Source organism: Calonectris borealis, chromosome 18 (genome assembly GCF_964195595.1).
Source record: "Calonectris borealis chromosome 18, bCalBor7.hap1.2, whole genome shotgun sequence".
NCBI lineage: Eukaryota > Metazoa > Chordata > Aves > Procellariiformes > Procellariidae > Calonectris > Calonectris borealis.
Window position 1 is genome coordinate 11,039,682 of NC_134329.1, and position 14,296 is coordinate 11,053,977.

Genomic DNA, 14,296 nt, shown 5'->3' on the forward strand with positions numbered 1-14,296 from the left:
TCAACACGTGATTTCATTCTTTCTCAGTGTTTACACTCCCTTTGGTTTGTCATGAAGTTCTTGCTATTTGGTTTGTCATTATTGTGTTGGTTACTGATGAAACTGTGGATAATTTTGGTGAGCTGTGAATTTATGCCAGGTCACTAGGGAAGAGAAGCTCCAGCAGCAGCTGACAGGCAATAAGAGCTACAGGAGATGAGTAAAGGATAATAAAAAAGGCACTGATGGAAGCCAAAGTCCAGGGACTGGCACAAACTAGAGTGGACTGGCTTGGACTCCCCATGTCATAGGTTGGGTAATCAGTTATCACATTTAAAGGAAAAGTTCCTGACTGCTATTTTGAGCCTCAATACAGCAAAGTCTCTGAAGCCTGACTTGACGAAGCCTGGCTAAGCCTGTGCATTCAACTTTTGAATTATGGGGTCAGTTGACACTTTATAAGTAATGTCCATTGCCTGACAAGCCTGTGTCCCTATAATATATGCTAGATGCTAGGAAAGTTGAATGTCAGTTTTAAATCCTGACTGTAAAATAAATACATTACATCTTTACTTTTATCCATAATTCTCAAAGGGCCTCTTTATCTACCAGTCTCCAAGATGGTTCTGTTAAAAGGCTTTTACAAGTTATTCAAACAGTGTAGGGGGAAATTCCTTCTCCTCATGAGTGGCTGCACTTGGCGGTTCCCCAGGCTAGGATGCTTTGTGTCTTCAGTGTCTGGAAGAATCCCAACTGGATAGACACGGACTGAGCTGTGTTGGAAGTGAGAGGTGGCTTGGGCAGAGGAGAACTGTTTGAGGACAGCAGCAGTAACTATTTCCCTCTGGTGTTGATGATTATTAATCAATCCAACAGTGCACAGTGATTTGATTTGTAAACTATGAACTATGAGTCTCTGAGGATCATTTTTGAAAATGTATTTGTGCCTAACACTTCACATGATAAGAAAATTGACCTGAACAGGTGTCATATATTTTTTCAGTTGAAGGTGTTTTAATTCAGTAACAATTAACCAACTTGTTAAATGCTTCAATTAAAATGTAACCAATTAGACCACTTAAAATGTAACTACTGTTTGTCTTTGCGTAATCAGTCTAAAGATACCTGATTTCAGGCCATAGTCAGAAAAAAAGCTGGAAGTTGGAATTAGTGTTTTCTGACACATGTACTCGCAGGACTGGCTCTGAAACTCGGGAAGCCAAGTAAATGTGTACCATTTCTGAACAGGCGTGTTCCATACTGTCAGGTGCAGTATGGAACAGCCATACTGTCCGTCCTTCCAGGGCTCTGGGGAAGGGCACAACAATACTGACTCATGGGAGTAGCCACAAAGGTGGCCAAGGTGAGGGCCTCTGGACATTGGAGGACTTCTCCCAGTTTTAACCAATTCTTCTCTGACCTGACGTCCTGGCAGTTTGTGCCAGGCCTCTCCCTCTGGCCAGGCAGTCTCTTCAGTCCATCCTCTGCTTCCTAGCCTGCGTCTTCTCTACTGCCTTGTCTTCTGTGCTTCACTTCTGTCTCCTGTCCTTTCTCTGATCCTCACCAAAGGAATGACAGAATATTTTGATACCGTCATGATGGTACCAGCACTTTTTGCTTTGACTGTGTTTTACTCTTTCCATCTGCCCCTCACTGCTTTCTCCAAACTACAGAAATTAAAAGTATCATCTCTGCAGTTCCCAGCTCCATGGAGTCCTGCTCTTGATGGTCTCGTCTCAAAGTCCTGCGTATTTCAAAATCTCAATGTTGTCCAAGAGCAGAGATACCTGCTCTTGCCCATGTCTGTATATGAATGACTTCTAAAATAGCAGCAACCACAAATGAACAAAAGCTTAGTTTTATTTTTCCTATGTTATAAACCTTAGGTAGTGAAAGACAGTTCTTGCACAGACTCCTCTTCTGAGAAATAGATCTGATACTCCACTCATGCCCAGCATGACAGTAATACACTCCGGAAATGTTTACAGTCTTGTCATTCAAAAATGCTGTATTTTTAAAAAAATGTAGTTAAAAAATATACTGAAAGAAACTTTAACTACTTATTTTGAAAATGTACCTGTTCTTCTTTGCTGCAACCATCAGCAGTGCTGTAACTTTCATACAAACAAAGCCAAAAGAAAAGAGATGGCTTGATTATGATTTTGAGAAGAAACGGGAAGAAACTTCACCAGTCAACCCAATGCCTGTGAAAGGCAATGTTAAATGAGGAGTGTTGCCCTGTTCTGTACCAGGTTAGCTAAAAAGAATCAGTATCACATCTGGGTCTTTTCCAATATGCTCTACGGAGACAACAAGAACATGCTGCAAAGAATGTCCTGCTGTGATCTACATCTCCACATCCAAAATAAGCTGCTGCCATAAGAGCTCCTCACCACACTCTAACCTTAGCAGAGTGTGGGTGTAAAACCCTACAAGATGCAGCAGCAGTGTCCGTGAGAGCAGTACAAACTCGATTAGAGAATTACTTGTGCTTTACAACATAGGACTGGAAGACAGCAAACAAGCCATGAAGAAAACCAGTCCAGAATAAATAGTTTGCAAAACAATGCCCAAAAGTCAGTTGTATAATAAGCCACTTAGGAAGTACTAGAAGCTTTCTTCCTAATCCGTCACATGTTTTTATAGCTGAAAATAATTAACTGCTCACTATTGCTCAACAAGTAGGGGTCTATTTGAAATCACTTAATAACAGAAACAACGGGAGCACCAAGACAAGGTGCTGAGAATTTCATCTGGTGTCTGAAAACAGAACTTAATCGTATTAATTTCTCTGTTAGAGAGCCCAGATTCAGGGGCAAGGAAAGAAAGGCTTGAGATGGAAGTTACTGTTTGGGTGGAGCAGAAATATAGAAGAAATTCAGAAGAAATTTGCTAAAGCATTGCATGGTGGTGGTTGACAATAAGAGAATAAGGCATCATTCTGTCACTCTCTAATATGGATTCTAAAATATGTATGTGTTACTTAGCACTAAAAACTGAAAACAGATTATTAAACTTTTGTTGCGATTTATCAGTTCAAGTGTATCTTTTCAAAGTGAACTTAAGAACCTAAGAATAATATATTGTCCCTAATTCTACTTCTCTCTCTGTGTCCTTGCAAGAGAATATAGCCACTGCTGAATTTCTCCCTGATACCATCCTCCTTTCTTCTGCTACAACATGGTGGATTTGATCTCCTCAGGGCCTTTATAAAAAACTGCATGGGTCTGAGCTTTGAAGTTCAGTTTCTTGAACTCCTCCGAAATTTCAAGGAAGGACTTTCCCTTTGTCTCAGGAAGGAAAAACCCAACGTAGAGTGCAGTGCAGACGCAGACCACAAGGAATGGGACGTAGCAGAAATGTGCTAGACTTTTCTGAAGAGGAGGAAAAAAACAAGACAGTGTTGGTGACATTCTGTACAATGACAAACAGGCCACTAATCCGTGTTCCTGCATGGACTAACTTCACCCAGGGAGTATTTCTGCATCCCCTGGTGAGGGCCTCACACGCCTGGATGCAACAGCTCCCCAGCATAGTTTGGGAGATTTGATATAGCAAGAAGAGTATCTCAAAATGTCTTTTTCTGTCTTTGCCTCTATATATAATTGTGTAGACCCACAGTAGGAAATAAGACAGGATTGGATATTGTGGAGTTCTGCTCCCTTTCACTTCAGGAATCACCTTAGGGAATGATGCCAGGGTCTGGCCAAGGGGAATTACATCACACCTCTAGTCCCAGCTGTTCTCAGCTGAGGACAGAGGAGGAATATCGGTCATCCATGCCCCAAATCAATCTGCTTCTAGCCTCACATCAGAAATCACTGTAGGCAACATGGAGGTTTAGAGGAGTTTTGACCACTTTCCTGATAAAGGTTCTTTTCACGGCAGTGCTATCTTGCTGTGTGTCTGCAGCTTGCGATATTCCAGGCCCTGTCTCTTTTCATGGTCACTATCAGAGCCTCTTTCTTGTATAAAACACTAAAGAGCTGCAGGTGATTGCTTTGCCTTGGGAACCCACCACAATGAATGGAAAGGCTGTTCCGACCAGAAATAGGTTGAACCAGAGCAGAGAGCCACAGATCATGTAGGCAGCTGGCCGGGACATTTGATCAAAAATCTCTGTGGGCAGAACTCCTGTTACACCAGCTGGAAAAAGAAATGGCAAGAAAGTTAATAACACGTTGACATTATATTAAAAACAAGAAGAACACATACTAACAAGCAAACCCAACATGAAGTACATGAGAACAGTAAATTATTATTCAGTAAATTATTCTCACTAGTCAACAATGCCAGAACAAGTGGTAATAGAGATTAACTGCAGTGGGGAAGTTTTAGGTTAAATATTAAGGACTGGCTAATTATTCAAACTCTCTCATGTTAGAATGAACTGCTGGGAAAGGTTTTGTAATCCACGTTATTCTCGCCAGGACCCAACTGTGAGAATAGCTTATAATTAATTCAACCTTATGGCACTGTAGGGACTGGGACAAGAAATTTCTGCCAACTCACATGGCATGTGACAATGGCAGCTTGGTTCTTTTCTTACCTGCCTTCCTTCAAACTCATGTAAGTGAACAGAGCCTCACATCTACTCACACACCACGAAACACCTGCACACACACAGCCTGGGTACTGCCCCCACAACCACAGAAACTAATGGATTCTGCCAAGAAAATGCATGTTAGTAGGCTAACAAATCGATGTGGAAATTGTGCATCCAGGTATCTGCAAGTAAATAATCACATGACGTAGCCGTCAATCTCTCGGGTTAAAGCGAAGCATTAGAAATGCTAGTCTACAGCCCTAATGGGTTGGGTGGCAAATCAAAACCTTGTTGTCCATTTAAGTTAAGAATCATCTCCAAGTGCCCCCACAAGTGGCTGTAAGGAGAAACGACACAGAGAACAGCACAGACTGTCCCTGCACCACATGGACTTACCAGGGGCCTGCAAGCCCCTGTGAAACAGCTGAAAACTGCTGGCAGAAATTGCCTCATTCCTTTGAGTGTGCTGCGGCTAAAGAGGGTCTGAGAGTTTCCAGCTTGCACGCATCTCCAAGCCCCTGCAGTACCCAAAAGTTTCAGTGAAAGCACTGAGGGAACTGACCTGGTCCGATTCCAAAGCTCAGGATATAGGCGAAAATGCAGGCCATGCTGAGATAAGGCATCCAGCTAATCTGAGTCTACAGCCACAGAGCCAAGAGAAAACCAGTGAGAGCACTTACACTTATTTGCCACCACTAAACACCCCAGTCATATAAAAGGCAAAGCCCAACTCCGTTCCACTTAAATAATTAAGTAAAGTTTGTTACCTGATGGCTCAGAGCGACCATGAAGACAATGGCCCATCCTGCCATGAAGCTATATCCCCCCAGGAGCAGTGGCCTCCGACCAGCATAGTCTATAATCATGTTCTGCACAAAGTAATACAGTGAAATAAAGCAAGATATTTAACTTGTGTTTATATTTCCCACCCGCTCCCTCTTCCCATTTCAACAGGCCATGCCTAGTTCATTCTACAACTACTTTAAGGATGCTGCCCACTTCTTAGCAAAAAAAAGAAAAGTCAAAGGAAAGAGTCTGCTGGCAGGAGTCGGGCAAAAAGGGTATTCAGGGGAGATAAGAATGTCCCAGCTGCAGCCTAAACTCTGCCACTATCCATACTAACACGAAGCAAGAGAGTTATACTTTTTGGAGATTTCAGACAGTAATGACAATGCAGCGCCTGACAAAATACTTCTGCATTAACCTGTCTGGACGTGAGTGCTGAGAGACTGCCTGACTGCTGTGCATAAAGGGTTTCCTTGGCATGAAAGGCAATGTAAATCCGAAATTTGTAATTAATAGCCTCCTCACTGTCAACAGAGTCTGCATGTCAGCAGAGTGCATTAAGAGTCTCACACAAGTGACAGACGTGATCAGTTCACAGGTCCCCGTGCCAATTACAACATATGGGATTTTGTCCTGAGGAATTCCAGCCTCTTGGAACACATAAGCTGCATAAAAATACATCTGGGGAGAGAAGAGAGGAGAAAGCAGTAAAGGAAGACATCTGAAAATACATCCCATTGTTCTTCCTGAAGGACCACGCAGAGAATGACTAATGTGCTGCCATACAGGCTATTTTGACAGCATCCCTCTGAATCTTGCCATAATGCACCTTGGGAACCAAGCATCTGAGGTTTGAAGATCTCCACAGGCAGAGCAGACCACTATTCCTTCTTCTCCTGCAGCAGGAATGTTAAACCCAAGAGCTTGCATCTACGTCTCCTGATGCAGCGCTGCCACTGATAGCTGTGGCTGCCAGGCTGCTTACCGAATCATTCCCGCAGAGCTGCATGGCGCTGCTCAGCACAACGATACTCATCAGCTGCCACCTCAAAGCTGGATTTTGGAACAGCTCCCACGGGTTCTTCGCTCTCTGACCTTTAAGGGCAGCCTGTTCAGCCAGCATCTCTTCCAGCTCTGCACTGAGGTCACTGTTGCCTCTGAGCTTCTGCAGTGCTGCAAGGACAAGGGAACCTCTTATCCCCTGAACTTTACCTTCAGTTTGCCTGCTCTGCAGGGTGAAAGATTGAGCAGCAAGTGGTGGCTGCAGAAAGCTGTAGGACAGAGTCTTTGATCTTGGTGTTACCTTCACAGAGATGGCCAGTTCTGGTGCAGCCACTTGAAAGCTTTGGGGGAAAGGGAGTGCAAATCCCTCACCATTGTTTGACAAAGAATATTTCCAACCAGTGCCATTTCAGCAGCCATGCTTCTGACTCAGATCTCAAGTGACTTCCCTGGGAAATTCCCAGGCAATTAAGGTGTTCTTGGTACACAGCACGTATTTCCTGGAAACTAATTCCAGCCACTCTGTATATGGGGATTTGTATGCTACAAATCTAAGCAAGTCCCTTAATATGAATTGGCTTCAGATTTGGTCATGAGTTCTTCAACCAGCATTTATTTCACTTCATAGTTACAAAATATTTGCCATTGTGAACCCAAGTCCCACCTTTTGATGCTTCCTTTGTAGCAGAAAAGTCTTTTGTAGGAACATGCCTTTCAATTATCTTAATAGATAAAATATTTAAGATTATAGAATATTCTTTAGTTTGGGAGGAGGAAGTGATCATTTTTGGAACTTGATATGACACTTCCTACACGTAAAAGTTGTGGCACCATTCTCAAAAGGTCAGGGCCCAAGCCTGTGCACAAAAGCAGGATGCAAAAAAGCGTACATTCATCTGCGCTCAGAATTACTGTGGTTGTTCATACAAATACATACCCAAACACCACCTGGGCAGTGTTTAAGGGTGCAGCGGCTGATGCAATTACAAACATTGATGGCACCACATATTTTGTACAGACCAAATACAATCCTCTGGTTTAGAAAAACATTATCCATGGGACTAGTGACATAGCCATGGTATTGGGCTTAAAGCTTTTATATTCATTTAAGGAGGCTGGTAGAGTCACCAAACAGGATATTTGTGTTGGAAAGAAGTCTACGTTTCAATCTGCTTTGGACTGAACATGCTGGACTGTATGTTAAGAATATGCAATCAACCTTCTTGCTGTTTACCTGCCCAGTCAGTAGATCTCACGTGCTCAGTGAGAGGCTGTCACCCTAAACTCACCAGAGATGCAGGATTCTTTATCTCCACGGTCAATCAAGAGGTATCTGGGACTTTCAGGGAGCCAAGGCAGAGCCATGAGCTGGATCAGGGCAGGCACCACATTGCTAGCTAAAAGGAATGGCCAGCTCTCCTCCCCTCCTAGTAGCTCCCTAGAGAAAAAAAAAACCACCATAATTTGCACAGTACAGTTTACAACCTGGCAAAAGCCCAGCATCTTTTGCTCTATATGGGCAGTGGAAAAGAAGGAAAAGAGAGGGGTGGTAAAGTGGAAAAAAAAACGGATAAAGAAAGGAAAAGAAAGATTTAGTAAGTATAAACTGGGCTTCTCGCTCTACATTACCTGAGTCCAACAACCTGTCCCAGCACCAACCCCAGGGCTGTAAATGATGCAGAAGTCAAGGCCACAGCTCCTCTGAGCTTCTTGGGGGCACTTTCCGCCAGATACATGGGCTGAATGTTCATGCTTACACCTGGGCAAGGCAGACAAATGCTGACCTCAGCTTGTAGACAGAGGAGACGAGGACAAATGCAGTCAGACACCTCTCAAGGTTGCCAGCTGGACTCTTCTGTTGCAGGCCATGCGATGACAGATCTACCAGTGGTTATTATTTACCCAAACCTTTAATCTCCCTCTTATTCATTGTATACACTGCTAAACATACATTTCCATACTCATAAGTAGTAGTGGATAATGAAACTGAAACCTGCCAGGGCCTCAGTCCTGTGGTCTTTTCAGCACCAAATCCAAGGTTATAAGTGATGCTTCACTCTAGTCCCCATTTTCGGGGCAAGATCATATTTTAGGTCACTTGTGTCAACCATTATCTCCTGGGATAAAATTCTATAAAAACTTTAATGTTGGTGCTCATGCTGATGAGGGACTGGCAACATTCTTAAAAGCAGATAGGGATCGATTTTCAGCTCAGTTTCTCCCAGGGCTCCCCTCCCAGCATGCAGAGAGCACACAGATACTCACATGTGCATTACACACAAAAAATGCCTGTGTAAGCTTTAAAAAACGACCTTAGAAGCAAAATGTAAAATCTGTATGTACAACTTCCTCATTCATATACCTGTGTGTGGTCAGACTAGAGGATGAATTGTTTTAATGTCTTGGATCATTCCTATTTAAATATCTTCTATTTCTAACTGATACTTGTTATCATGTTTGTCCCGTTATGTTTCTTGTGTTGCCGTACCTGCATTCACGCCAGTAAAAAATCTGCTGAGCATAATCATTTCAAAGGATTTTGCCATTTGGCTGAATCCTGACAAGACTGCGGCTATGATCACAAAGACATTGTTCAGCAGCAGGGACATCTTCCTTCAGAGAGAAAAGACACAGTTGTGAGCACATGTGTGTCAGGTTTAGTTATCAGATAAAACATTTCACATGGCAGATCCAACCTGCCATGCCTGCAAGCTCGAGGTGGGCTGCTCAACTCCACCACAGAACATCCTGGTACCCAAAGCCCTACATGAGGTGTCCATGGGCAAATGGCAGATCAGCAGTTTTGGTGTCTTGTTATGAAAACAGGAATGAGCATTGACTATAATCTGCATGGCTGATACAATTAGGGTCATCTCCAACTACCAGCATGACCACAGCGTGTGGTCTTGCTGACTTTAGACACACTGAAGGCATCTGAGGTCCTCACCCCGATTCAGGGCTCTTGCACTCACACACAGTTTCCCATGTGAACGGAGAGGAGTATTCCTTTGGTAAGTCATGTGCGTTTTGGTCTGAAAATGCTAATTTGTTGAAACAGGCATTTTTCATGTAATAGTAGGATCCTTATGAAACTTTTGTCAGAAAGTTTTCATGTGTCCCAGGAGGAATTTCTGTCCAAAATCAGGGAAAAAAGAGAGCTCTATTGACCCGTAACAGCCAGTAAATCTCTTTAGTCCCAACTCACTGCCCTACCTACTCTTCAGAAGTCAGTCTTTTTTTCTCTTATTCATGATGGGATACGATTTTATTCCAAAGCAGTACAAGGTGAAATCTCGAAACTTTTCATTAGATAAGGAAGCCATATCCTTCCCAGATCTTCACAACCGTGAAACAAGTGAGCCATGGGAGACAGTCCTCCAGCCCCACCCCAAACCATAATGGTGCCTGCTTCATCATATGAGAGGAACAAACCAAAGTGATAGCACATAGAGGAAAATTTTGGGGTTAAGAGAGAGGGAGGCAAAATCTAACTTCCTATTAGTTTATTTTAGTAACACTAACAGTTTTTTTTCTGAAGAGAAAAAAAAAACTGGAGATAGAGCTGTCCTTTTTTGCTGAAGAGAAAAAAACTGGAGACAGAGCTGTGTATGAAAGATAGGTGAGGAGAGACAGACATTTTTCAGAGACTCAAGCACAGGGAAAAAAAGCAACTCTGAAGATTTAACAAATACCTCCTGAAATATTTCAGTCAAAAAGGTGGATACAGCCTGTGAGACATGAGGACCTGGAATGCAACAACTGCTCTTTGCACGCTCCCTCTGTTTTTCCAGTGTCATTCCTACCAATTCCCATGGTTCATTTTGAAGAAAAATCCTTGGTCTGTTCCGTCATGATTTCCTATTTAAAAGGATGGCAGAAAACTGGGCACAAAAATGATGGTGATTATGTAGGTGGTTACTGTGATACGGGGTTGAGCTGAAATCCTTGTAGGACTTCAGCTGGGTCAGAACACGATGAGAAGGTAATGTGGGGAAAAGAACTGTTCCCCGTTGGGTTTTGAGACATGAAATACTGCCATATCAGGTAGTTTCCCCCTGCCAGCTGAGAATGTTAATGGCAGACTGATCTGTGATAGAAAACATGTTTTCATGATTTTTAACTACAGTGAGTATTGTGCTGTAGGGCTCATAATTCCTTTTGGACTAATGGAAGCTGCAAAGTTTAAATGAAACTCCAGCACCCTCTTACCTTCCCAACATGATGGCCATGGGACCAGCAACAACAGCCCCAGTGAGTCCTCCCAGGGGGTACGCAGAGACAGTGAAGGACCACAGCAGCAGTATCACGTTGCTCTCAAGGGGAACGCCTGTGCGCTCCAGCCAGGTTTCGTTCATGAACGTCTGGATGTACTGAGAGGGAAGGACAGTGCTGCATAACCACAACATATAGATGAAGGACACTGGGAAATGTAAAGGCTTCCTTATTAATGTATCTGTTTATTCTGTGTTCATGCCTCCAAACCTTTGGTAGAAAATGGCCTCCAGTTCTTAGATGTGTTTTTAACAGAGGGTTAAGAGTGTTAAAACTGTGGCTGTTGGAAAGTTGCACTTGGTATGTAGCTATCTTGGATTATTTAAAAATGTATTTCATGGGTCCAACTTTGAATTTAAGGGCAAAAGTCAATTTCAAAGGATGCAGGTTGGAAAATTTTAGAATTAGATTTGCTAAAGCAGTTGAAACAAGGCTTTTGAATAAATTCTTGTGACACTAGGTCCTGCTCAAGGGTGGCTCTTGATAACAAAGTCCTGTACCTCAGATGTGAATTATACAGAGGGAACAACACATCCTTCCCTTCTCACCCTCAGTATTAGCAGATTGCGTATTTTCAGTGGCAGGCCACTGTTCATAGCCAGACTGAGGACACTAAGGAGGTGTCTGTCTCAGGAGGAGACTCTCGGACTAGCAGTACTTACCGAAGTTGGAGCATTGATGATGGAGATGTTGTAACCATATTGGAAAGTGCCTCCAATCCCAGCGGCACATATGGTCAGAATCAGGATCTTGTTCTGAAGCTGAAGAAGACGGATAGAAAATGGATGGCTTCCTTGCACAGAATAAAATGGCTCAACAGACATTTGGTCCATTCACACTTTGAGTGGTGTGAAGTGAAGATTAGAATAGGTTACGAACATTGTCATAAAATGGGAGGTGCCAAAGACAGAAAAAAATGCCAGATTTTTAAACTCTCTCCCTCTACTGCAGAATAGTATTAATAATTCATTGCCATTCACAAAGAATTTGGGACTGCTTTGGGGCAAAGGCCTGCAAGTGTCTTTGGTTTAATATTTAATGTGTATGCTTACAAAAAGTCAGTGCAAAACCAGTAAATACTGGTAGAGACTGGTGTTATTGCTTCAATTAATTCAATTCATTACAAAAACCTGTACTCACATGATGAATCATTCAAGAAGCATTGCCAAAGTTTAATGACTTCTGTCTCGTTTCTAGCTAAGCTCTATTGGACGGAGCTTCTCTGTGGTATGGGGGATTTTCTCGTGGCCATTTATATCCAGTGCATCTCTGAACCATTGGCATGCTATTTCTTCTACCTTTTCATGGTAATGACACATATTTTAGTTTAAAATAGAGTGCCTTTCCTATGCTGCTTCACATGTTGTACAGAGGAGACAATGTCTCTCTCCTGAACTTTCTCATTAGATAGTTGTTCCTACATGTTTGTGTGTTTAGCAGTCTATAATTGCATATTCAGCCAGAATGTTTTCTACATTTTCAGTATTATGATATGGGTGAAATATGTGGCAGACAGTGGGTCCTGTGCTGTGTTCTGGTCTCTTTGAGGTAATTTCTTCATCAGTATTGCCTGTTGCTTATATTGCCATCTAACACCGCTGCTATGCCTTCGGAAGCACGGGCAGGTGAATGGGGCTGCTTCATGCAGCATCATGGGATCAGAGTGTTGGTATACAAGCGAGGTCTCTTGCCTTTCTTAAGGGTGTAGAACAAGCTGTTCTCAGTATGGGAACTGAGAGCTCACTGGCAGGCTTGCGAGCAAAAAACGTGCATCTTTTTTCTTCTTGCAGTAGGATGCCCTGAATTTTGTAGTATAAAAGGGTGTCCCACATCAGAACAACACTGGGGCTAACTGTGGAGAGCCAGGGAAAGTGTAGAAACTTTCTAAACAGTTTTGTTGATCTTTGCTCCTCTGTCATGTTTGTAAGCCTCAGGTGATTCTTGCCACCATTGCCTGGACACTTTCCTGTGTGACTCTGCCTTCAAATTGACCTACAGCTTCTGTAGAGGAGGACAGCTGAGTGTCAGCAGCATCAGGTCTCCATGTTCACCTCACCATCAGTGAGCATTCCTTCCTCTTCGCAGCCACACCACCCTGTTGGTTGGTCTCTCTCTGTGTCATTCCCCCATCCTGGTCAGTTCACGCCTGTTTCGTGGCTGTGCCTTTGGTTTCCCCATCTGTATGTGAGACCCTGTGACTGGCAAGCTGTGCCCTGATGGTGTCCTTCGACTGGGAGCACTGTCCCATGTCTCAAGACCACTCTGAGCTTGCTGGGGGCCCCTAGCCTTTAGCCTGACACCTTCTGCACAATGTCCTGGGTGGCCCAGGGCCGGGATGGCCTTTGCCAGCCCCCTCCCAGTGGGACAGCTCTGTGGGTGACATGAAGAGCCCATGCTCAGGCTTGGCCGTTCGCCAGCTAGTGCAGGGCACCTCAGGCTAGATTGTGTTTTGCTACATGAATATGACCCCATTGAGCCTGAAAAGAATTTAGATAATAAAACTGGGGAGCTCTTTCTGCTCTACCTGCTCATTTTCTTCTTACAGAACCATCTACTAAAGAAAAGGAAAGTTTTGCCTAGTCTCGCAATAGCTCTAAAATTACAAATTCAAATAATCTTAGACTTTCCTTTCCTCAAAGCCTTTTCTTGTAAATAACTTCCATACCAGCCTGAGACAGGATGTTCTCCTAGGAGAGCAATGAAGCCAGACTGTTCCAACCCTGCAGCAAGAAGAGGCTGAGCTCTCTCCTGTCCCAGTTAGAAGCGGGTACGTTTCGCTTGCACTTTCCTTGGCTACACCACTTCCCTGTCTTTTTCCTGAGACCTGATCTAAGGATTGTGCACCTGATATCTCTGCTCTTCCCAGTTATTCTAGTTCTCCACGTGAGACAGATTTCCTCTCCCTACAATAGCACATTTCTTTTTTAATCACAATGCCTAGGGATGTAACACTCCTCCTGCTCATTTCCCTGTTTTCATTATAGAGTACATCTCCTGTCAGGTCCCGTATCACAGGGCTCTTTTGTGGCCATGAACTAAGGGAAAATGGTTTGCTTCTCCCTTCAGGAGCCACCAAACAGTTCTGTGCTCAGAGCTGAGCTGTATTTACAGGGTGACCTTCCCAAACCTTCCTTAACCCCTGGCTTCTGCACTATTGTCCCAGCCTCTGTGGTAGCGTGTAGCTGCCAGGAGAGCCATTAGTCTGTCAGCTTTATCGCAAGGACTGTGACGAGTTGGACAAATAATTCTACAAGAACCTGATAGTACTTACACAGCCTTATAAAAATTCAAATTAAAAAAATATCTGTCAAAAATAATAGTAAAATAGATGGTTTTTACCAGTCTCTGCAGCTTGTTCATCCTCTTTGGTAGGTTTTCCTCTGTCTGCCAAAGTCTCTGGTACTCTCAGCAGTGCTCTAAAGGATTATTTAAATCTCCAGCATAGGAATGTGTATTTAGTCACCCATTACATTAGGATAAGACACTTGACTTGGCAGGTGTTTTGCCAGCTGATTTACATTCTCAAAACAGGGCTGCACGTTCATTAGCAAGACAGTTCAATTAATTTTTTTGAAAGTACATGACAGTTTGGGGAAATGATTCGGCAAGATCCAGAGCTGCCTAAATCCTCTTGAAGACCAGTATGGTTTATGGCATAAATTCCCTGTCAAAATGTCTGGCACAGTTGCCCAGTAGCGCTTGTCTGATTAA

At 43.3% G+C, this 14,296-nt stretch overlaps 1 protein-coding gene across 1 annotated transcript; it reads right to left on the minus strand.

Annotated features, from left to right (window-relative positions):
• Positions 1-3,152: 3,152 nt before the first annotated feature.
• LOC142090279 (solute carrier family 2, facilitated glucose transporter member 11-like) lies at positions 3,153-13,945 on the minus strand. Its single transcript, XM_075167921.1, has 12 exons — positions 13,925-13,945; positions 11,248-11,346; positions 10,523-10,683; positions 8,802-8,926; positions 7,943-8,072; positions 7,603-7,751; positions 6,297-6,484; positions 5,882-5,992; positions 5,293-5,394; positions 5,088-5,163; positions 3,998-4,125; positions 3,153-3,353 (listed from the first exon to the last, which is right to left on the minus strand). Exons 1-12 carry the CDS (start codon positions 13,943-13,945, stop codon positions 3,153-3,155), a joined length of 1,491 nt encoding a protein of 496 aa, XP_075024022.1.
• Between the last annotated feature and the right edge of the window lie 351 nt (positions 13,946-14,296).